The sequence below is a fragment of the Ranitomeya imitator genome, chromosome 1, assembly GCF_032444005.1.
Source record: "Ranitomeya imitator isolate aRanImi1 chromosome 1, aRanImi1.pri, whole genome shotgun sequence".
NCBI lineage: Eukaryota > Metazoa > Chordata > Amphibia > Anura > Dendrobatidae > Ranitomeya > Ranitomeya imitator.
Window position 1 is genome coordinate 841,694,149 of NC_091282.1, and position 22,892 is coordinate 841,717,040.

At 44.5% G+C, this 22,892-nt stretch overlaps 1 protein-coding gene across 1 annotated transcript in view; it reads right to left on the reverse strand.

Moving 5' to 3' along the window:
* Positions 1-22,892, reverse strand: part of LSM7 (LSM7 homolog, U6 small nuclear RNA and mRNA degradation associated) — a 71,022-nt gene that overhangs the window by 9,206 nt on the left and 38,924 nt on the right. The window contains exon 3 of the mRNA XM_069740790.1: positions 21,029-21,100. Within this exon, the coding sequence (XP_069596891.1) occupies positions 21,029-21,100 (72 nt within the window). The remainder of the gene's footprint in view (positions 1-21,028; positions 21,101-22,892) is intronic.

Here is a 22,892-nt window from a genome sequence, read left to right on the forward strand (position 1 = left end):
TTTGGAATGCAGACTTAGATGGAATTGTCTGCAGGCGTCACATTGCGTTTGCAGAGCCCCTAATGTACCTAAACAGTAGAAACCCCCCACAAGTGACACCATTTTGGAAAGTAGACCCCCTAAGGAACTCATCTTGATGTGTTGTGAGAGCTTTGAACCCCCAAGTATTTCACTACAGTTTATAACGCAGAGCCGTGCAAATAAAAAATATTTTTTTTTCCACAAAAATTATATTTTAGCCCCCAGTTTTGTATTTTTCCAAGGTTAGCAGGAGAAATTGGACCCTAAATGTTGTTGTCCAATTTGTCCTGAGTACGCTGATACCCGATATGTGGGGGGGAACCACCGTTTGGGCGCATGGGAGGGCTCGGAAGGGAAGGAGCATCATTTGGAATGCAGACTTAGATGGATTGGTCTGCAGGCGTCACATTGCGTTTGCAGAGCCCCTAATGTACCTAAACAGTAGAAACCCCCCCAAAGTGACCCCATATTGGAAACTAGACCCCTCAATGAACTTATCTAGATTTGTTGTGAGAACTTTGAACCCCCACCAAGTGTTTCACTACAGTTTATAACGCAGAGCTGTGAAAATAAAAAATCTTTTTGTTTTCCCACAAAAATTATTTTTAGCCCCCAGTTTTGTATTTTCCCAAGGGTAACAGGAGAAATTTGACCACAAAAGTTGTTGTCCTATTTGTCCTGAGTACGCTGATACCCCATATGTTGGGGTAAACCCCTGTTTGGGCACACGGGAGAGCTCGGAAGGGAAGGAGCACTGTTTTACTTTTTCAACGCAGAATTGGCTGGAATTGAGATCGGACGCCATGTCGTGTTTGGAGAGCCCCTGATGTGCCGAAACAGTGGAAACCCCCAGTGGCGTAGGAAGGGGGGTGCGGGGGGGGCGGTCCGCCCCGGGCGGCCGGCGCTGCAGGAGAAGAAAAAAAAAAAAAAAAAAAAGACGCCCCTTTAAATCTTCGGGCGGCCGCCACGACCAGGGCCAGCTCCCCCCACCCCCGCCCCCGCTCTAATACTCACCTCTCCTGGTTCCTGCGGCTTCAGCGTCCTCTGACTCTGCGACGTCTCAGAGCAGAGGGCGCGATGACATCACTACTGTGCGCGCCGCTCAGCCTCTCTGTCCTGAGCGTCGCAGAGCCGGAGAGACGCCGACTGGCTGCACCGCACCGGACCTGCGCTAGGAACGGGAGAGGTGAGGATTTTACTTTTTTTTTTTCTTTATGTCTGACTGTCTGGGGGCAATGCTGGACACACTGGGGCAATACTGGAGAGCATGGGGCAGATTGCTGGACACACTGGGGCAATACTGGAGACCATGGGGCAGATTGCTGGACACACTGGGGCAATACTGGAGACCATGGGGCAGAATGCTGGACACACTGGGGCAATACTGGAGACCCTGGGGCAGAATGCTGGACACACTGGGGCAATACTGGAGACCATGGGGCAGAATGCTGGTCACACTGGGGCAATACAGGAGACCATGGGGCAGAATGCTGGACACACTGGGGCAATACTGGAGACCATGGGGCAGATTGCTGGACACACTGGGGCAATACTGGAGACCATGGGGCAGAATGCTGGACACACTGGGGCAATACTGGAGACCATGGGGCAGAATGCTGGACACACTGGGTCAATACAGGAGACCATGGGGCAGAATGCTGGACACACTGGGGCAATACAGGAGACCATGGGGCAGATTGCTGGACACACTGGGGCAATACAGGAGACTATGGGGCAGATTGCTGGACACACTGGGGCAATACTGGAGACCATGGGGCAGAATGCTGGACACACTGGGGCAATACTAGAGACCATGGGGCAGAATGCTGGACACACTGGGGCAATACTGGAGACCATGGGGCAGAATGCTGGACACACTGGGGCAATACAGGAGACTATGGGGCAGATTGCTGGACACACTGAATACTGGAGACCATGGGGCAGATTTCAGGACACATTGAGGCAATGCTGGAGACCCTGGGGCAGACTTCTGGACATACTGGGGCAATACAGGAGACCATGGGGCAGATTGCTGGACACACTGGGGCAATACAGGAGACCATGGGGCAGATTGCTGGACACACTGGGGCAATACTGGAGACCCTGGGGCAGATTTCTGGACACATTGAGGCAATGCTGGAGACCCTGGGGCAGACTTCTAGACACACTGGGGCAATGCTGGACACTGGGGCAGATTGCTGGACACACTGGGGGTAATATGCTGGACATACTGGGGCAATGCTGGACACTGGGGGTAATATGCTGGACACACTGGGGCAGACTGCTGGACACACTGGGGAAAGGCTGGACACTGGGGCAGATTGCTGGACACACGGGGGGCAGTGCTGGACATACTGGGGCAGATTGCTGGACACACTGGGGGTAATATGCTGGACACACTGGGGCAGATTGCTGGACAACATGGGGGTAATATGCTGGACACACTGGGGCAGATTGCTGGACACACTGGGGGCAGGACTTGAGGCATGGGCAGAATGTAGATACGGGGCATGATTGGAGACACGGGGCAGGATTGGATCATGGGGCAGGATGGATACGATGGAGGCTGGTGGGGCAGGATGGGAAGATCATATGGGGTAGAATGGATACTCATGAGGGCAGGATGCGAGAACATATGGCTGGAGCCAGGAATGAGATAAACGGGGCCAGGGTGGGGAATAGTGTTACCATAGGGGATAATTAAGGGATATTATTACTGCAGTGATATATTTATTTTATTTGAGTATACTGTTTTAAATGGGGGGGCGGTCCTGTTACTGTGCAGAGTGACACTATATCACCTTTTTTTCTTCATGTGATGTAATGTAGAAGTTGTGAAAAATTAAGTAATGTGTTCTGCAAGCGGAGCTCGAGATAACTGTGTTATTTCCTGCAGAAACGAGTCCTGGCTGGAAGGAATGATGGCGGTCTGTGCTGGATGAAAGATGAAGGACTTCACCTAGAGACGTCACTGGTGAGTCAGTGTTACCTATACACTGACACTATACACTGTATACTATATAGAGGTCCTGTGTATAATGTCACCAGTGATCTCTGTATTACCTCTACACAGACACTGCATACTAAGTACAGATCTCCTGTGAATACTGGCACTTATGGTGATAGTATTGTGGTTTTTTTTTTTATTACTGGTCAGTATTGTAGTATTCAGTCACTATGTGGTGGTAATATGTGGTCTGGAAATGGTGTTGTGGTATTTGTCCCTTGTATGTAGTATTATTCGGTCACTATGTGGCCTGGTCATGGTGTGGTGGTATTAAGTCACAGGTGTGGCATGTGGGGGTGACACCATTAGGCCCAGTTTAAGTTCTACAAAACAGGAAAACCATTTTTGGTAACCTTTGTGTGTATTGAGCCTTTTGCGCCAAACTCGGAACAGCCCCGGGCGGCAAAAGCTCTAGCTACGCCTCTGGAAACCCCCCAATTATAACTGAAACCCTAATCTAAACACACCCCTAACCCTAATTCCAACGGTAACCCTAACCACACCTCTAACCCTGACACACCTCTAACCCTAATCCCAACCCTATTCCCAACCGTAGATGTAATCTAAACCCTAACCGTAACTTTAGCCCCAACCCTAACCCTAGCCCTATTCCCAACTGTAAATGTAATCTAAACCCTAACCCTAACTTTAGCCCCAACCGTAACTGTAGCCCCAACCCTAACCCTAGCCCTAACCCTAATCCTAGCCCTAACTCTAGCCCTAGCCCTAACTCTAGCCCTAACCCTAACCCTAATGGGAAAATGGAAATAAATACATTTTTTTTTATTTTTCCCTAACTAAGGGGGTGATGAAGGGGGGTTTGATTTACTTTTATAGTTTTTTAGCGGATTTTTATGATTGGCAGCCGTCACACACTGAAAGACGCTTTTTATTGCAAAAAATATTTTTTGCAATACCACATTTTGAGAGCTATAATTTTTTCATATTTTGGTCCACAGAGTCATGTGAGGTCTTGTTTTTTGCGGGACGAGTTGACGTTTTTATTGAAAACATTTTCGGGCACGTGACATTTTTTGATCGCTTTTTATTCCGATTTTTGTGAGGAAGAATGACCAAAAACCAGCTATTCATGAATTTCTATTGGGGGAGGCGTTTATACCGTTCCGCGTTTGGTAAAATTGATAAAGCAGTTTTATTCTTCGGGTCAGTACGATTACAGCGATACCTCATTTATATCATTTTTTTAATGTTTTGGCGCTTTTATACGATAAAAACTATTTTACAGAAAAAATAATTATTTTTGCATCGCTTTATTCTCAGGACTATAACTTTTTTATTTTTTTGCTGATGATGCTGTATGGCGGCTCGTTTTTTGGGGGACAAGATGACGTTTTCAGCGGTACAATGGTTATTTATAACTGTCTTTTTGATCGCGTGTTATTCCACTTTTTGTTCGGCGGTATGATAATAAAGCGTGGTTTTTTGCCTTTTTTCTTACGGTGTTTACTGAAGGGGTTAACTAGTGGGACAGTTTTATAGGTCGGGTCATTACGGACGCGGCGATACTAAATATGTGTACTTTTATTGTTTTTTTTTTTATTTAGATGAAGAAATGTATTTATGGGAATAATATTTTTTTTTTTTTTAACATTTGGAATTTTTATTTTAACTTTTTTACTTTGTCCCAGGGGGGGACATCACAGATCAGTGATCTGACAGTTTGCACAGCACTCTGTCAGATCACTGATCTGACATGCAGCGCTGCAGCCTTCACAGTGCCTGCTCTGAGCAGGCTCTGTGAAGCCACCTCCCTCCCTGCAGGACCCGGATCCGCGGCCATCTTGGATCCGGGGCTGGAGCAGGGAGGGAGGGAGGTAAGACCCCCGCAGCAACGCGATCACATCGCGTTGCTCCGGGGGTCTCAGGGAAGCCCGCATGGAGCCCCCTCCCTGCGTGGTGCTTCCCTGCACCGCCGGCACATCGCGATCATGTTTGATCGCGGTGTGCCAGGGGTTAATGTGCCGGGGGCGGTCCGTGACCGCTCCTGGCACATAGTGCCGGATGTCAGCTGCGATAAGCAGCTGACACCCGGCCGCGATCGGCGGCGCTCCCCCCGTGAGCGCTGCCGATCGCTATGACGTACTATCCCGTCCAGGGTCAGATAAGCCCAGGGCACCTCGACGGGATAGTACGTCTAAGGTCACAGAGGGGTTAAACAGGCACCAGCCAGAAAAGCAGTTAATTATAACATCCTGCTCAGTTAAATGTTCTTGGAAAGAAATCCTTTAACTTCTCTTTTGGTATCCTGAAATATCTTCTTAATATATACTTACCTTGTAATGTCTTCACATCCTGTTCCATTCAGATGTGTCCAGACCCCAGAATTCCAAGCTGCGGAAGTTCACCGACTTCCATATTGGGACACACAAGTGATTGGTGTCTCAATATGGAAACTGCTGGTGGTACCAGCCTCTTGCGCGGTACCACCAGCAGAACACCGTCGCACCACACACACACACTGTATACGCCATATGCACCACACACATACACTTTATATACCGTACGCAGCCTCCTGCGCGGTAACACCAGCGGAACACCGTTGCACCACACACACACTGTATATACGCCGTAAGCACCACACACACTGTATATGCCATACGCACCACACATTGTATATGCCGTACGCACCACACACACTGTATACGCCGTACGCACCACACACACTGTATACCCCGTATGCACCACACACACTGTATATGCCGTACGCACCACACGGTATATGCCGTATGCACCACACACACTGTATACGCCATACGCAACAAACACACTGTATACGCCGTACGCACCACACACACAATCATTCGGCTGATCCCAGCGGCAGATGTGTGACGTGTCTACAGGCAGAGGAAGCCGGTCACATTAAAGGGGTTTTCCCAAGAACGAAAGTTCATTTTAAAAATTGTCCGTGTCTGACCGTGTACGGAGCATAGCACATCTCCTGGGCAAGGGAGGAAGCAAAAGACAATACTGACATAGCAGGAGATCACAGAGGATACATTTTGTCAAGTGAAATATTTCACTGACTGTTTTTAAACAATATTTTAACTGTATATAACCAAGAATCTTCAAAAACCGTAGTCCATGCCCTCCTCATCTCCCGCCTTGACTACTGCAACCTACTGCTCTGTGGCCTGCCCTCTAACACCCCTCCAATCTATTCTAAACTCTGCTGCCCGACTAATCCTCCTGTCCCCCCGCTATTCCCCAGCTTCTCCCCTGTGTCAATCCCTGCACTTGCTCCCCATCACCCAAAGACTCCAGTTCAAAACCCTAACCATGACATACAAAGCCATCGACAGCCTGTGTCCTCCGTATATCTGTGACCTCGTCTCCTGGTACTTACCTGCACGCAACCTCCGATCCTCACAAGATCTCCTTCTCTACTCCCCTCTTTTCTCCTCTTCCCACAATCGTATACAAGATTTCTCTCGCACATCACCCCTACTCTGGAACTCTCTACCACAACATATCAGACTCTCGCCTACCATCGGAACCTTCAAAAAGAACCTGAAGACCCACCTCTTCCGACAAGCCTACAACCTGCAGTAACCACCGATCCACCAAACCGCTGCACGACCAGCTCTTCCCTCACCTACTGTATTCTCATCCATCCCTTGTAGATTGTGAGCCTTCGCGGGCAGGGTCCTCTCTCCTCCTGTACCAGTTATGACTTGTATTGTTTAAGATTATTGCACTTGTTTTTATTATGTATACCCCTCCTCACATGTAAAGCGCCATGGAATAAATGGCACTATAATAATAAATAATAATATGCCGTGCGCACCACAAACATTGTATAAGCCATATGCGCCACACACACATACTCTATACGCCGTGCGCAGCAAAATATAATACTGACATTACAGCAGGGGATCACAGAGGATTAATTTTGTCAGGTAAAATATTTCACTGACTGTTTTCAAACAATATTTTACCTCACAAAAGGGAAAGAGTGGATAGATGGGTGAGCACATGGGAGGGGGTGGGGGGGGGAGAGATTCTCAACGATGCAAAGCCTGCCCCATCATGACATTACCGCCCTCCCGATGCAATAGCATCAGGCCTCCATCTAGTTATAAAAATATATGTCAGACTATGCTGCCCTGCTCAAAAATATTGTCAGCGTCATAAGCCAACTGAGGACTACAATCCAAATAAACAAAAGAAAAAAAAACAAAGTCACAGGCGCATTAGTTTTGCACGAATTGGGCTACAGCAAATCATAATATGACTAATGTGGTCCTCACGCCCTGCATGTACTCCTGACAACATCTGGGCATGCAGTTTATGAGATGGCAGATGGTGTTCTAGGTATCCTCTCCCAGACTTGATCACGGAACAAGTGAGCTCCTGGACAGTCTGTGGTGCTAATTGTAGGTTAATAAATGCACATATACATAACATCCCAGAGGTTCTCAATTAGATTCCGGCCTGGGGAACATTCCTGCACACACTGGCCATAATAACCCCTTTAAGACGGAGCCCTTCTTCGCTTTTGCGTTTGTTTTTCGCTTCCCTTCTTCCTACATTTTCTCCGTCAATATGGCCATGTCACGGCTTGTTTTATGCGGGACAAGTTGTACTTTTGAATTAAACCAATGGTGTGCAGTGAAATTGCAAAAAAAAGTGCAATTCCACACCTTTCTTTGGATTTTTTTTACCATGTTCACTAAATGCTGACATTGACCTGCCATTATGATTCTCCACATCATTACGAGTTCCTAGACACCAAACATCTCTAGGTTCTTTTTTTATCTAAGTGGTGAAAAAAAAAATCCAAAGTTTGTTAAAGGGAATTTGTCACATACTTTTTCGTATATAAGCTGCGGCCACCGCTTTAAGGGGCTTATCCACAGCATTCTGTAATACTGTAGATAAGCCCCCGATGTAATTTGAAAGATACATCCGATGCTGTCCTGGTCCGATGGGTGTCGCAGGTCCGGGTCCGGCGCCTCCTATCTTCATGCGATGACGTCCTCTTCCTTGGTTCCTGCGCGGCTCCTGCACAGGCGTACTTATCTGCCCTGTTGAGGGCAGCGCAAAGTACTGCAGTGCGCAGGTGCCGGGAAAGGTCAGAGAAGCCCAGCGCCTGCGCACTGCAGTACTTTGCGCTGCCCCCAACAGGGCAGATAAAGTACGCCTGCGAAGGAAGCAAGGAAGAGGACGTCATCGCATTAAGATGGGAGGCGCCGGACACGGACCTGCGACACCCATCGGACCCGGACAGCACTGGACTGCCCCCCCCAGGTGAGTATAATATAACTTGTTTTTCTTATCTTTCAGGTTACATCGGGGGCTTATCTACAGCATTTCAGAATGCTGTAGATAAGCCCCTGATGGCGGTGGCTGAAGCTTATATGCGAAAAAGTACAGTTGGGTCCATATATATTTGGACAGAGACAACATATTTCTAATTTTGGTTATAGACATTACCACAATGAATTTTAAACAAAACAATTCAGATGCAGTTGAAGTTCAGACTTTCAGCTTTCATTTGAGGGTATCCGCATTAAAATTGGATGACGGGTTTAGGAGTTTCAGCTCCTTAACATGTGCCACCCTGTTTTTAAAAGGGACCACAAGTAATTGGACAGATTACATAATTTTAAATAAAATGTTCATTTCTAGTACTTGGTTGAAAACCCTTTGTTGGCAATGACTGCCTGAAGTCTTGAACTCATGGACATCACCAGACGCTGTGTTTCCTCCTTTTTGATGCTCTGCCAGGCCTTCACTACAGTGGTTTTCAGTTGCTGTTTGTTTGTGAACCTTTCTGTCTGAAGTTTAGTCTTTAACAAGTGAAATGCATGTTCAATTGGGTTGAGATCAGGTGAATGACTTGGCCATTCAAGAATATTCCACTTCTTTGCTTTAATAAACTCCTGGGTTGCTTTGGCTTTATGTTTTGGGTCATTGTCCATCTGTAGTATGAAACGACGACCAATCAGTTTGGCTGCATTTGGCTGGATCTGGGCACACAGTATGGCGGCTCTGAATACCTCAGAATTCATTCGGCTGTTCCTGTCCTGTGTCACATCATCAATAAACACAAGTGACCCAGTGCCACTGGCAGCCATGCATGCCCAAGCCATCACACTGCCTCCGCCATGTTTACATCATTCTGGTAGAGGTTGATCTTGGTTTCAACTGTCCAAAGAATGTTCTTCTAGAACTGTGCTGCCTTTTTTTTAGCAAAGTCCAGTCTAACCTTTTTATTCTTGATGTTTATGAGTGGTTTGCACCGTGCAGTGAACCCTCTGTATTTACTTTCATGCAGTCTTCTCTTTATGGTTGATTTGGATATTGGTACGCCGACCTCCTGGAGAGTGTTGGTCACTTGGTTGGCTGTTGTGAAGGGGTTTCTCTTCACCATGGAGATTATTCTGCGATCATCCACCACTGTTGTCTTCTGTGGGCGCACAGGTCTTTTTGCATTCATGAGTTCCCCAGTGCTTTCTTTCTGTACCAAACTGTAGATTTTGCCACTCCTAATATTTTAGTAATTTCTTGGATGTTTTTTTTTCTGTTTTCGCAGCTTAAGGACGGCTTGCTTCACCTGCATGGAGAGCTCCTTTGACCGCATATTTACTTCACATAAAAACCTTCCAAATGCAAGCACCACACCTCAAATCAACTCCAGGCCTTTTATCCGCTTAATTGAGCATGACATAACGAAAGGATTGCCCACACAGGGTGGCACATGCTAAGGAGCTGAAACTCCTAAACCCTTCTTCCAATTTTAATGTGGATACCCTCAAATGAAAGCTGAAAGGATGAACTTCAACTGCATCTGAATTGTTTTGTTTAAAATTCATTGTGGTAATGTCTGTAACCAAAATTAGAAAAATGTTGTCTCTGTCCAAATATATGTGGACCTAACTGTAGGTGACAGATTTCCTTTAAAAAAAAAAAAAAACCCCGTGATCTGGGGTTGGGTGTGGGCTTATTTTTTGTGCGCCGAGCTGGCGTTTTTAATACCATACTGGTGCAGATACAATCTTTTGTTCGCCCATTATTGCATTTTAATGTAATGTTGCAGCGACCAAAAAAAAAAAAATTAATTCTGGCACTTTGACTTTTTTTCTCGTTACGCCGTTTAGTGATCAGGTTAATCCTTTTTTTTATTGATTGAGCAATTCTGAACGCGGCGATACCACATGTGTGTATATTTGATTTTTTTTTAATGGTTCTATTTTGAATGGGGCCGGGTGGCGCTCATAGCAAGCCGTCAATGACAACCATAGAGGTCTGTAGAAGACCTCTGGTTGTCATGCCAACCCATCGGTGACCCGCGATCATGTGAAGGGAATGACAGGTGGGCGGATTTCTGTCCCGATGGCCAAAAGCACATGTTAAATACCATTGTCAGAGATTGACAGCAATTTAACGGGTTAATAGCCGTGGGTCGATGGCGATTCCACCTGCGGCTGTTTCGGGCACATGTCAGCTATTCAAAACAGCTGACATATGTCAGGAAAGATGTGGGCTCACCGCCGAAGCCCACATCAAAGGGGGAGACACGACATGCGCATGTCGTGAAGGAGTTAAGCCTGGCCTTGTCGTGACAGTGGCTAAGAGGATTTCATCTGGTCAGCAAGGAATCTCCATGTTCTGTCACATTTGTGAACTTCCTCTAATCTTTGATAAGAGGGCATCCATGACCGATTTTCCAATTCTGGTGTTCTCTGGCAATTGGCAATCAAGTTGAAGAATGAGATCATCACGGAGAGAATGGCAGATGCCAACTGAGCTGTGTGTTGCTGGGCTGTGAACAGAGATCCCAAATTCAAAATGTTCATCCCTCGCACCACCCACATGGAGTCGGTTTATCACAGTTGGTCAGAAAGATGCACACTAGCAGCCCATTGGAGATTATTTTGTGACTGTTTGGATGTGCTCCTCCTGTTACTCCAGTCAAAAATGCAGGTCCTGATCCTGAGTGGATGACATTCTACAACACCATTTGTATCTTCTCTTATAACGTGTGCACATATCTGCTCCATGCTCTTGAGACTGTGCCGAGAGACACCGCAAACCTTCTTGAGACTACACTTAGGGATATAGTACCCTGGAGGAGCTAGACTCCCTGTGTAACCTGAATCGGCTGAAGGCACATCCTCGTGCTTCCAGTAGTGACAGGGACCCAAGGAAAATGCAAAACTAAAAAAGAATCAGTGAGGAATGATGTAGAAAATACCTGTCTGGCTACCACACCTGCAAAACCATTAACTTTTTGGGTGCGGTCTTGCTGTTGCATCATTAGTGCACCCGCCATCACTCATTTTCTTTCAGAATTGCTAATGCTTTTTAATTGGATGGGTTAATATCCTCCCTACAATTTAATTGACTTGTGGTGATACTGTAATGTGCAAGAGTTCCATTTGTTTTTTAGAAGCGTAGTTTGGGCACAGGTTTGCCTCTTCTCTACCAAATAGCACGAAAAATATAGGGACCGATTTATTAAAGCTTTTATGCCAGAAAACGGTTGTAAAACGCTTTCAAAAGGCGCAACATTTTTTGCTCTACTCATCCAAATTCAGAATAAGTGTCGGTGTTTCTTACACAAAAATACTGTTTCAGTCGCAATTGGCTTGCCTTGCAAAATATAAGCTCTAATAAAGGTCCATCGCACAAAAAAAAAAAAAAAAAAGGCACATGCCTCATAAGCTAATTTTTTGTTTTAAATATACGTATATAGCTGAATTTTTTTCCACCACTTAGAAGAAATAACTACAGTACATTAACCCCTTAAGCCCCGAGGGTGGTTTGCACGTTAATGACCGGGCCAATTTTTACAATTCTGACCACTGTCCCTTTATGAGGTTATAACTCTGGAACACTTCAACGGATCTTGGCGATTCTGACATTGTTTTCTCGTGACATATTGTACTTCATTTTAGTAGTAACATTTATTCGATATAACTTGCGTTTATTTGTGAAAAAAACGGAAATTTGGCGAAAATTTAGAAAGTTTCGCAATTTTCCAACTTTAAATTTTTATGCCCTTAAATCACAGAGATATCTCACGCAAAATACTTAATAAGTAACATTTCCCACATGTCTACTTTACATCAGCACAATTATGGAACCAAAATTTTATTTTGTTAGGGAGTTATAAGGGTTAAAAGTTGACCAGCAATTTCTCATTTTTACAACACCATTTTTTTTTAGGGACCACATCTCATTTGATGTCATTTTGAGGGGTCTATATGATAGAAAATACCCAAGTGTGAGACCATTCTAAAAACTGCACCCCTCAAGGTGCTCAAAACCACATTCAAGAAGTTTATTAACCCTTCAGGGGTTTCACAGGAATTTTTGGAATGTTTAAATAAGAATGAATATTTAACTTTTTTTCACACAAAATTTATTTCAGCTCCAATTTGTTTTATTTTACCAAGGGTAACAGGATAAAATGGATGCCAAACATTGTTGTACAATCTGTACTGAGTACGCTGATAGCCCATATGTGGGAGTAAACCACTGTTTGGGCGCATGGCAGAGCTCGGAAGGGAAGGAGCGCCATTTGACTTTTAAATGCAAAATTGACAGGAATTGAGATGGGACACCATGTTGCGTTTGGAGAGCCACTGATGTGCCTAAACATTGAAACCCCCCCACAAGTGACACCATTTTGGAAAGTAGACACCCTAAGGAACTTATCTAGATGTGTGGTGACCACTTTGACCCACCAATTGCTTCACAGAAGTTTATAATGCAGAGCCGTAAAAATAAAAAATCATATTTTTTCACAAAAATGATCTTTTCGCCCCCAATTTTTTATTTTCCCAAGAGTAAGAGAAGAAATTGGACCTCAAAAATTGTTGGCCAATTTGTCCTGAGTACGCTGATACCCCATATATGGGTGTAAACCATTGTTTGGGCGTATGGCAGAGCTCGGAAGGGAAGGAGCGCCATTTGACTTTTCAATGCAAAATTGACTGGAATTGAGATGGGACGCCATGTTGCGTTTGGAGAGCCCCTGATGTGCCTAAACATTGGAACCCCTCACAAGTGACACCATTTTGAAAAGTAGACCCCTTAAGGAACTTATCTAGATGTGTGGTGAGCACTTTGACCCAACAAGTGCTTCACAGAAGTTTATAATGCAGAGCCGTAAAAATAAAAAATCTTATTTTTTCACAAAAATGATCTTTTCGCCCCCAATTTTTTATTTTCCCAAGGGTAAGAGAAGAAATTAGACCACAAAAGTTGTTGTGCAATTTGTCCTGAGTGCGACGATACCCCATATGTGGGGGTAAACCACTTTTTGGGTGCATAGCAGAGCTCGGAAGGGAAGGAGCGCCATTTGACTTTTCAATGCAAAATTGACTGGAATTAAGTTGGGACGCCATGTTGGTTTGGAGAGCCCCTGATGTGCCTAAACATTAAAACCCCCCACAAGTGACACCATTTTGGAAACTAGACCCCATAAGGAACTTATCTAGATGTGTTTTGAGAGCTTTGAACCCCCAAATGTTTCACTACAGTTTATAACGCAGAGCCGTTAAAATAATTTTTTTTTTTTTTCGCAAAAATTATTTTTTAGCCCCCAGTTTTGTATTTTCACAAGGGTAACATAATAAATTGGACCCCAAAAGTTGTTGTCCAATTTGTCCTGAGTACGCTGATACCCCATATGTGGGGGGGAACCACTGTTTGGGCGCATGGCAGAGCTCGGAAGGGAAGGAGCGCCATTTGGAATGCAGACTTAGATGGATTGGTCTGCAGGAGTCACGTTGCATTTGCAGAGCCCCTGATGTACCCAAACAGTACAAACCCCCCACAAGTGACCCCATATTAGAAACTAGACCTCCCAAGGAACTTATCTAGATGTGTTGTGAGAACTTTGAACCCCTAAGTGTTTCACTACAGTTTATAACGCAGAGCCGTGAAAATAAAAATTCTTTTTTTTTTTCACAAAAATGATTTTTTAGCCCCCAGCTTTGTATTTTTACAAGGGTAACAGAATAAATTGGACCCCAAAAGTTGTTGTTCAATTTGTCCTGAGTACGCTGATACCCCGTATGTGGGGGGGAACCACTGTTTGGGCGCATGGCAGAGCTCGGAAGGGAAGGAGCGCCATTTGGAATGCAGACTTAGATGGATTGGTCTGCAGGCGTCACGTTGCATTTGCAGAGCCCCTGATGTACCCAAACAGTAGAAACCACCCACAAGTGACCCCATATTGAAACTAGACCTCCCATGGAACTTATCTAGATGTGTTGTGAAAACTTTGAACCCCCAAGTGTTTCACTACAGTTTACAACGCAGAGCCGTGAAAATAAAAAATCCTTTTTTTTCCCACAAAAATGATTTTTAGCCCCCCAAATTTTTATTTTCCCAAGGATAACAAGAGAACTTGGACCCAAAAAGTTGTTGTCCAATTTGTCTCGAGTACGATGATACCCCATATGTTGGGGTAAACCCCTGTTTGGGCGCACGGGAGAGCTCGGAAGTGAAGGAGCACTGTTTTACTTTTTCAATGCAGAATTGGCTGGAATTGAGATCGGACGCCATGTCGCGTTTGGAGAGCCCCTGATGTGTCTAAACAGTGGAAACCCCCAATTATAACTGAAACCCTAATCCAAACGCACCCCTAACCCTAATCCCAACTGTAACCCTAACCACACACCTAACCCTGACACACCCCTAATTCTAATCCCAACCCTAATCCCAACCGTAAATGTAATACAAACCCTAACCCTAACCCTAGCCCTAACCCTAGCCCTAACCCTAACCCTAATGGGAAAATGGAAATAAATACATTTTTTTTAATTTTATTATTTTTCCCTAAGGCTAGGTTCACATTGCATTAGGGAAATCCGTTTAGCACTAGCGGATTGCGCTAACGCAATGTCTTTTTAGGTGTCGTGTTTAGTGGTCGCGTTAACGTCCCCGCTCTGGAAGATCGGGGATCGGACCTCGGGCGCGCCGCGGACGCTGCAAGCAGCGTCTGAGGCGCGCCACAAAAGAACGGCACCTTGCTAGCGCGAGCCGAAAATGGCACGCTCTAGCGATGCGCTACACCCGAAAATCACATTGCTGTCAATGGTTGTGCTAACGGACCCGTTGCACGGCGTTAATTGTGACATTTTCGCCGTGCAACGCTGTCCGTTAGCGTTAACCCATTAACGCAATGTGAACCTAGCCTAACTAAGGGGGTGATGAAGGGGGGTTTGATTTACTTTTATAGCGAGTTTTTTATATCGGATTTTTATGATTGGCAGCCGTCACACACTAAGAGACGCTTTTTATAGCAAAAAAGTTTTTGCGTCTCCACATTTTGAGACCTATAATTTTTCCATATTTTGGTCCACAGAGTCATGTGAGGTCTTGTTTTTTGCGGGACGAGTTGACGTTTTTATCGGTTACATTTTCGGACATGTGACAGTTTTTGATCGCTTTTTATTCCGATTTTTTGTGAGGCAGAATGACCAAAAACCAGCTATTCATGAATTTCTTTTGGGGGAGGCGTTTATACCGTTCCGCGTTTGGTAAAATTGATGAAGCAGTTTTATTCTTCGGGTCAGTACGATTACAGCGATACCTCATTTATATCATTTTTTTTTGTTTTGGCGCTTTTATACGATAAAAGCTATTTTATAGAAAAAATAATTATTTTGGCATCGCTTTATTCTCAGGACTATAACTTTTTTATTTTTTTGGTTATGATGCTATATGGCGGCTCGTTTTTTGCGGGACAAGATGACGTTTTCAGAGGTACCATGGTTATTTATATCCGTCTTTTTGATCGCGTGTTATTCCACTTTTTGTTCAGCGTTATGATAATAAAGCGTTGTTTTTTGGCTCGTTTTTTTTTTTTTTTTCTTACGGTGTTCACTGAAGGGGTTAACTAGTGGGCCAGTTTTATAGGTCGGGTCGTTACGGACGCGGCGATACTAAATATGTGTACTTTTATTGTTTTTTTTTTATGTAAAGAAATGTATTTATGGGAATAATATTTTTTTTTTTCTGCTTTATTTAGGAATTTTTTTTTTATTTTTTTTTACAAGTGTGGAAATTTTTTTTTTTACTTTTTCACTTTGTCCCAGGGGGGGACATCACAGATCACCGATCTGACAGTGTGCACAGCACTCTGTTAGATCGGTGATCTGACATACAGCCGGGCAGGATTAGAGCTGCAGCTGCAGCCTGATCCTGACCCGGAAGTGCTCCCTGCAGGACCCGGATGCAGCCCGGCGGCCATTTTGGATCCGGGGACTGCAGGGAGAAGACGCTCGGTACACGGTGAGCACATCACCGTGTACCGATCGTCTCAGGGAAGCCCGCAGGGAGCCCCCTCCCTGCGCGATGCTTCCCTGCACCGCCGGCACACCGCGATCATCTTTGATCGCGGTGTGCCGGGGGTTAATGTGCCGGGAGCGGTCCGTGACCGCTCCTGGCACATAGTGCCGGATGTCAGCTGCGATAGGCAGCTGACACCCGGCCGCGATCGGCCGCGCTCCCCCCGTGAGCGCGGCCGATCGCATATGACGTACTATCCCGTCCATGGGAATTAAGTCCCAGGTCACCTGGACGGGATAGTACGTCATATGGGATTAAGGGGTTAAGTTTATCACAATAATCAGACTGAACTGGGTAATAATGTTGCCAAGTAAATTTTTACTACACGGTATTCTAAAATATGCATGTCTACGTAGCAATTGTCTAAGGGTCACTTCCATCTTTCTGTCCTTCTGTCTGTCACGGATATTCATTGGTCGTGGCTTCTGTCTGTCATGGAATCCAAGTCGCTGATTGGTCTCGCCAGCTGCCTGTCATGGCTGCCGCGACCAATCAGCGACGGCCACAGTCAGATTAGTCCCTCCCTATTCCCCTGCAGTCAACGCCCAGCGCCTGCTCCATACACCCCGCAGTCACCGCTCACACAGGGTTAATGCCAGCGTTAACGGACCGCGTTATGCCGCGGGTAACTCACTCCGTTACCGCCGCTATTAACCCTGTGTGACCAAGTTTTTACTATTGATATAGAAGATGCTAAGCACAGCCTAAATAGGGGAGGTGCACAGTCATAGGTGCCCAAACCTGAACGTATACAATATAAAGTGAATAGCACACTCCAGGGTGTTGTGATGTAAAAAAGTGGGGATTTATTACATACAGTAAATCACAAACGTTTCGGTCGATACTGGACCTTCATCAGTGTGCTAGGTATAATTGTGGATTCCGCATTTATCCCTAGTGTCCCGGCGTACTGACAGCTCTTTTAAGCCTCAGCGCCACCTATTATTCTGACTCACCGTCAGTTGACCAGCCTGGTTCTGTTTCTTCCCGGCTTGTTGCCTTTTTTTCCAGCATGTCTGATTGATGCAAATCCGAGTATTCTATTGTTTTGGGGGCCATACAAGTATACAATTATACCTAGCACACTGATGAAGGTCCAGTATCGACCGAAACGTTTGTGATTTACTGTATGTAATAAATCCGCACTTTTTTGCATCACAACACCCTGGAGTGTGCTAGTCACTTTATCAAGTTTTTACTATTGATGCTGCCTATGCAGCGTCAATAGTGGCCAATATACTATGTAGCTGGGCAATATACTACGTGGCTCTGTGCTGCATACTATGTCACTGGGCAATATACTACGTAACCGGGCAATATACTACATGGGCTGTGCAATATACTACGTGACTGGCCAATATACTACGTGGCTCTGTGCTGTATACTATGTCACTGGGCAATATATTACATGGGCTGTGCAATATACTACGTGACTGGCCAATATACTACGTGGCTCTGTGCTGTATACTATGTCACTGGGCAATATATTACATGGGCTGTGCAATATACTACGTCGCTGGGCAATATACTATGAGGACATGCCTATTCTAGAATACCCGATGCGTTGGAATCAGGCCACCATCTAGTATAATAATATATATATATATATATATATATATATATATATATATATATATATATATATATATATATATATATATATATATATATATATATATACACATATATATATACACACACACATATACACACATACACATGCACGCACCATATATACTCGAGTATAAGCCGAGGCCCCTAATTTTGCCGCAAAAAACTGGGAAAACTTAACTCGAGTGTAAGCCTAGGGTGGGAAATACAGCAGCAACTGGTAAATTTAAAACATAAAAATAGATACCAATAAAAGTGAAATTAATCGAGACATCAGTAGGTTAAATGTTTTTGAATATCCATATTGAATCAGGAGCCCCATATAATGCTCCATACAGTTCATGATGGCCACCATAAGATGCTACATACAAAATACAACCCCGGAGAGGTGAATATCGCATGGCTCACCATCCCCAGTCATATGCTCCCTCTTGGTGCGGTCTCTGTACTTCCCTGCTTCTCCGTTGTCCCGTGGCGGCAGCTCATTATAATGAATATGCGCTCCACGCCTATGGGAGTGGAGTCGCGTACATATTCATTACTTTAATGAGCGGTACCACGTGACCGCTGAGCACAGGAAGAGCTGCCGGCGCCGGAGACAATCTGAGAAGCAGGGAAGTGCAGAGACTGAGGTGCGTATGATGTGACAGCCGCCGACTCCAGCAGCTCCCCCTCCCCCACCGACCCCCTGGGACAATTACTCGAGTATAAGCAGAGAGGGGCACTTTCAGCCTACAAAAATGGGCTGAAAATCTCGGCTTATACTCGCGTATATGAGGTGTAATATACAATGCTCAAAAAATAAAGGGAACACAAACAACAGAATATAACTCCAAGTAAATCAAACTTCTGTGAAATCAAACTGTCCACTTAGGAAGCTACACTGTTTGACAATCAATTTCACATGCTGTTGTGCAAATGGGTTAGACAACAGATGGAAATTATTGGCAATTATCAAGACACACTCAATAAAGGAGCGGTTCTGCAGGTGGGGACCACAGACCTCATATCAGTACCAATGCTTTCTGGCTGATGTTTTGGTCACTTTTGAATGTGGGTTGTGCTTTCACACTCGTGGTAGCATGAGACAGACTCTACAACCCACATAAGTGGCTCAGGTAGTGCAGCTCATCCAGGATGACACATCAATGCGAGCTGTGGCTGTGAAGGAACAGATTAAGAAAGATTCTCCATTTTGTGCTTTGACTCCATTTTCTTGTTGGTTAAAGATAAATTCTGTTATTTAATTAGGTAAAAGGTAACAGCTGCCATGAAGTAATTTTATCTTGTTTTTCATAAGTTTGTTATTCAACTAGGCTATGGTTCATAATTGGTATAAAGACCTTGAGTGTTCTAACTCGAGCCAGATAAGAGACTCAGGGGTGTATTGCTAAACAAGACTGAGGCACCTGTTAATATGTTTTTTATGCCAAAAAGACATGAGCATATCTGTAGTTTCCGTTTTTTCCTGTATCTTCATGGGTTAAGTTTTTCCTGCATTCTTATAGGTTAAGAACTGTGAGCGTGTTCTTATGCTGATTGGTTGAAGTAGAATTTGCTAACATGATAAAACTGCAAAACAATAAACGGGGGGTAGGAATCTCCTTTGATTCTCCCAAACAGAGCTACGTCTCCGTCTGGTCATTCTCAGTTGCCGGCAACGCCTTGTTAATTAATTTGAAAATCACTAAGGTCAACCGTGAAGGGTCACTTTAGATCCTCCCTCAACATGGCAAGGTTTGCCGTGTCTGTCAGCGTAGTGTCCAGAAGCTGGAGGCGCAACCCAGCAGCAAGACCGCTACCTCAGCCTTTGTGCAAGGAGGAACAAGACCACTGCCAGAGCCCTGCAAAATGACCTCCAGCAGGCCACAAATGTGCATGTGTCTGCATAGATGGTTATAAAACGACTCCATGAGGATGATCTGAGTGCCCGACGTCCACGGATGGGGGTTGTGCTCACAGCCCAACACCGTGCAAGACGCTTGGCATTTGCCACAGAACACTTGGATTGGCAAATTTGCCACTAGTGCCCTGTAGTCTTCACAGATGGAAGCAGGTTCACACTGAGCACATGTGACAGACGTGACAGAGTCTGGAGACGCCGTGGAGAGCGATCTGCTGCCTGCAACATCCTTCAGCATGACCGGTTTGGGAGTGGGTCAGTAATGGTGTGGGGTGGCATTTCTTTGGAGGGCCGCACAGCCCTCCATGTGCTCGCCAGAGGTAGCCTGACTGCCATTAGGTACCGAGACAAGATCCTCAGACCCCTTGTGGGACCATATGCTGGTGCGGTTGGCCCCAGGTTCCTCCTAATGCAGGACAGTGCCAGACCTCATGTGGCTGGAGGGTGTCAGCAGTTCCTGCAAGATGAAGGCACTAAAGCTATGGACTGGCCCGCCCGTTCCCCAGACCTGAATCCGATTGAACACATCTGGTATATCATGTCTCATACCATCCACCAACGTCACGTTGCACCACACACTGTCCAGGAGTTGGCGGATGCTTTAGTCCAGGTCTGGGAGGAGATTCCTCAGGAGACCATCCGCTGCCTCATTAGGAGCATGCCTAGGCATTGTAGGGAGGTCATACAGGCACGTGGAAGCCACACACACTACTGAGCATCATTTCCTTGTCTTGAGTCATTTCCACTGAAGTTGGATCAGCCTGTAACTTAATTTTCCACTTTGGTTTTGAGCATCATTCCAAATCCAGACCTCTATGGGATATTAGTTGTGATTTACGTTGATCATTTTTAGGTTTTATTCTTCTCAACACATTCCACTATGTAATGAATAAAGATTTGCAACTGGGAAATTTCAGTGATATCTAGGATGTGAGATTTTAGTGTTCCCTTTATTTTTTTGTGTATATATATATATATATATATATATATATATATATATATATATATATATATATATATATATATATATATATATATATATATACACACATATATATATATACACACACACATATACATTTATACACACATACATATATAGATTTTGCAGTGTCGTGTGGGGGTAAAAAAAAAAATGAACAGTCCAAAAAATTTACCTCTCATATATTCTATGGTTCCATCCAATACAAGATTTAACAGAGGATCAAAACCTTTCAAGACTCCACTGGCTGTAAAAATAGAAAGAAATACATCGTTAGAGTACAAATCACAGCAGATGAATAAACTTGCATGCTGCAGCATTTATGTTTCAAGCTGGAATCTGTGCATTGCGTACAGAGCCGAAGATATACAACCTAAACTACTACGATACATTTTAGACTTACTTTGAAAGATTAATATGAACAGAACAACCATTAAGAATGATGGTTTCACGATTATCTGTCAGTGTAAAAAGGGGCTGCCGAACACCCAACGAACGAGCAAAACGCTAGTCCATCTCGCATACTACAAAATATCATTCTCAATGGTGCATAATCCTGTGCAAACAGGACTCCCACTGCCGAGAACAGTGGCAGCCTACAGCCAATGCACACTACAGATTGTTCAGTGCACATCATTTACCGTGGTTTGCCAGATAATTAAACGACCACCAGTCAGTAAATGTTTGCCAATTGGCGGTCATTTAGTGTCTCTAGTCCATGTAAGGCTGGTTTCACACTTGCGTTTCAAAACGCATGCGTTTTAAAAAAAAAACCACATGGTGAAAAAAACGCATGTAAAAGCGTGCAAACGCTGCATTTTTTTGACGCATGCGTTTTTGCATGTGGTGAAAAAAACGCGGCGTTTTGACGCGTTTACATGCGTTTTTTCATGCGTTTGCGTTTTTTAAACGCCTGCAGATAAATGTGTGACAGCTGCCAATCATCAAAATAAAGTAAAAAACTCACTATAAACAGAAAGAGCTAGGGTTAGGGGTAGGGATCCTAACCCTAAAGGGATCCTAACCCTAAAGGGATCCTAACCCTACCCCTAAAGGGATCCTAACCCTACCCCTACCCTTAAAGGGATTAGGGTTAGGGGCAGGGTTAGGGGTAGGATCCCCTTATCAATTTTATGGTGTGGGGTGGTTTATCAGTGTTTTTTTTTTAAACGCATGCGTTTTTAACGCATGCAAACGCATGTGGTTAAAAACGCATGCGTTTACATAGACAGCAATGCATTTTTTTGCGGCAAAAAAAAACGCCGCTAAAAATACTACATGTTGCATTTCTGCAACACAACGCATGCAGAAAAAGAACGCATGCGTTGCAAAAACGCGTCAAAACAAATACAAAAAAACGCATGCGTTTTTAATGTTAAATATAGGGGAAAAACGCATGCTTTTTTTTGCGTTTTTTACTGCAAAAACGCAAAAAAAAAAAAACGCAAATGTGAAACCACCCTAAACAAACCTTTAGATACGCAGCTCCACTACAAATTAATTGAACAGAGGTTTGCATGCTCAACCTCTGCTCCATTCAGTCAGAGCTTTGCTCTCAGAATTAGTGGGGGGGGGGGGGGAAGGTGAGTTCAACGATTGAATCTGCAGCAATCAGTAAGTTATCCTTTGTCCTATGGATCGTGGACAACTTTACATCTTAGTAGAAACAAATTAGATTCAAAAGTATGCATTTTTGGTTAAAAAATATTTGTTGAAAATGGGTTATTGCTACCCCTTGGAGAGACAGACCTTTTTCTTCCCCAACTTTCAAGAGCTACAAAAATTTGGTGAAAGTCGCCAAATTCTGAGAGCAGCAACTTTCTTTTACGAATGCTTATTATAACTTTCATTGGTACTATCTTGGGGTCCATGTCTTTTTATATCCTTTAATTACAAAATAGCCGTGGGATGTTCCCTGACTCTCCCTAGACACCTCTTCACAGCCTAAGAAATAACTACCCCTAAAGAAGGAAATAGAAAGCTATCTTGCCTCAGAGAAAACCCCCAAAAGGAAAGACAGCCCCCCACAAATATTGACT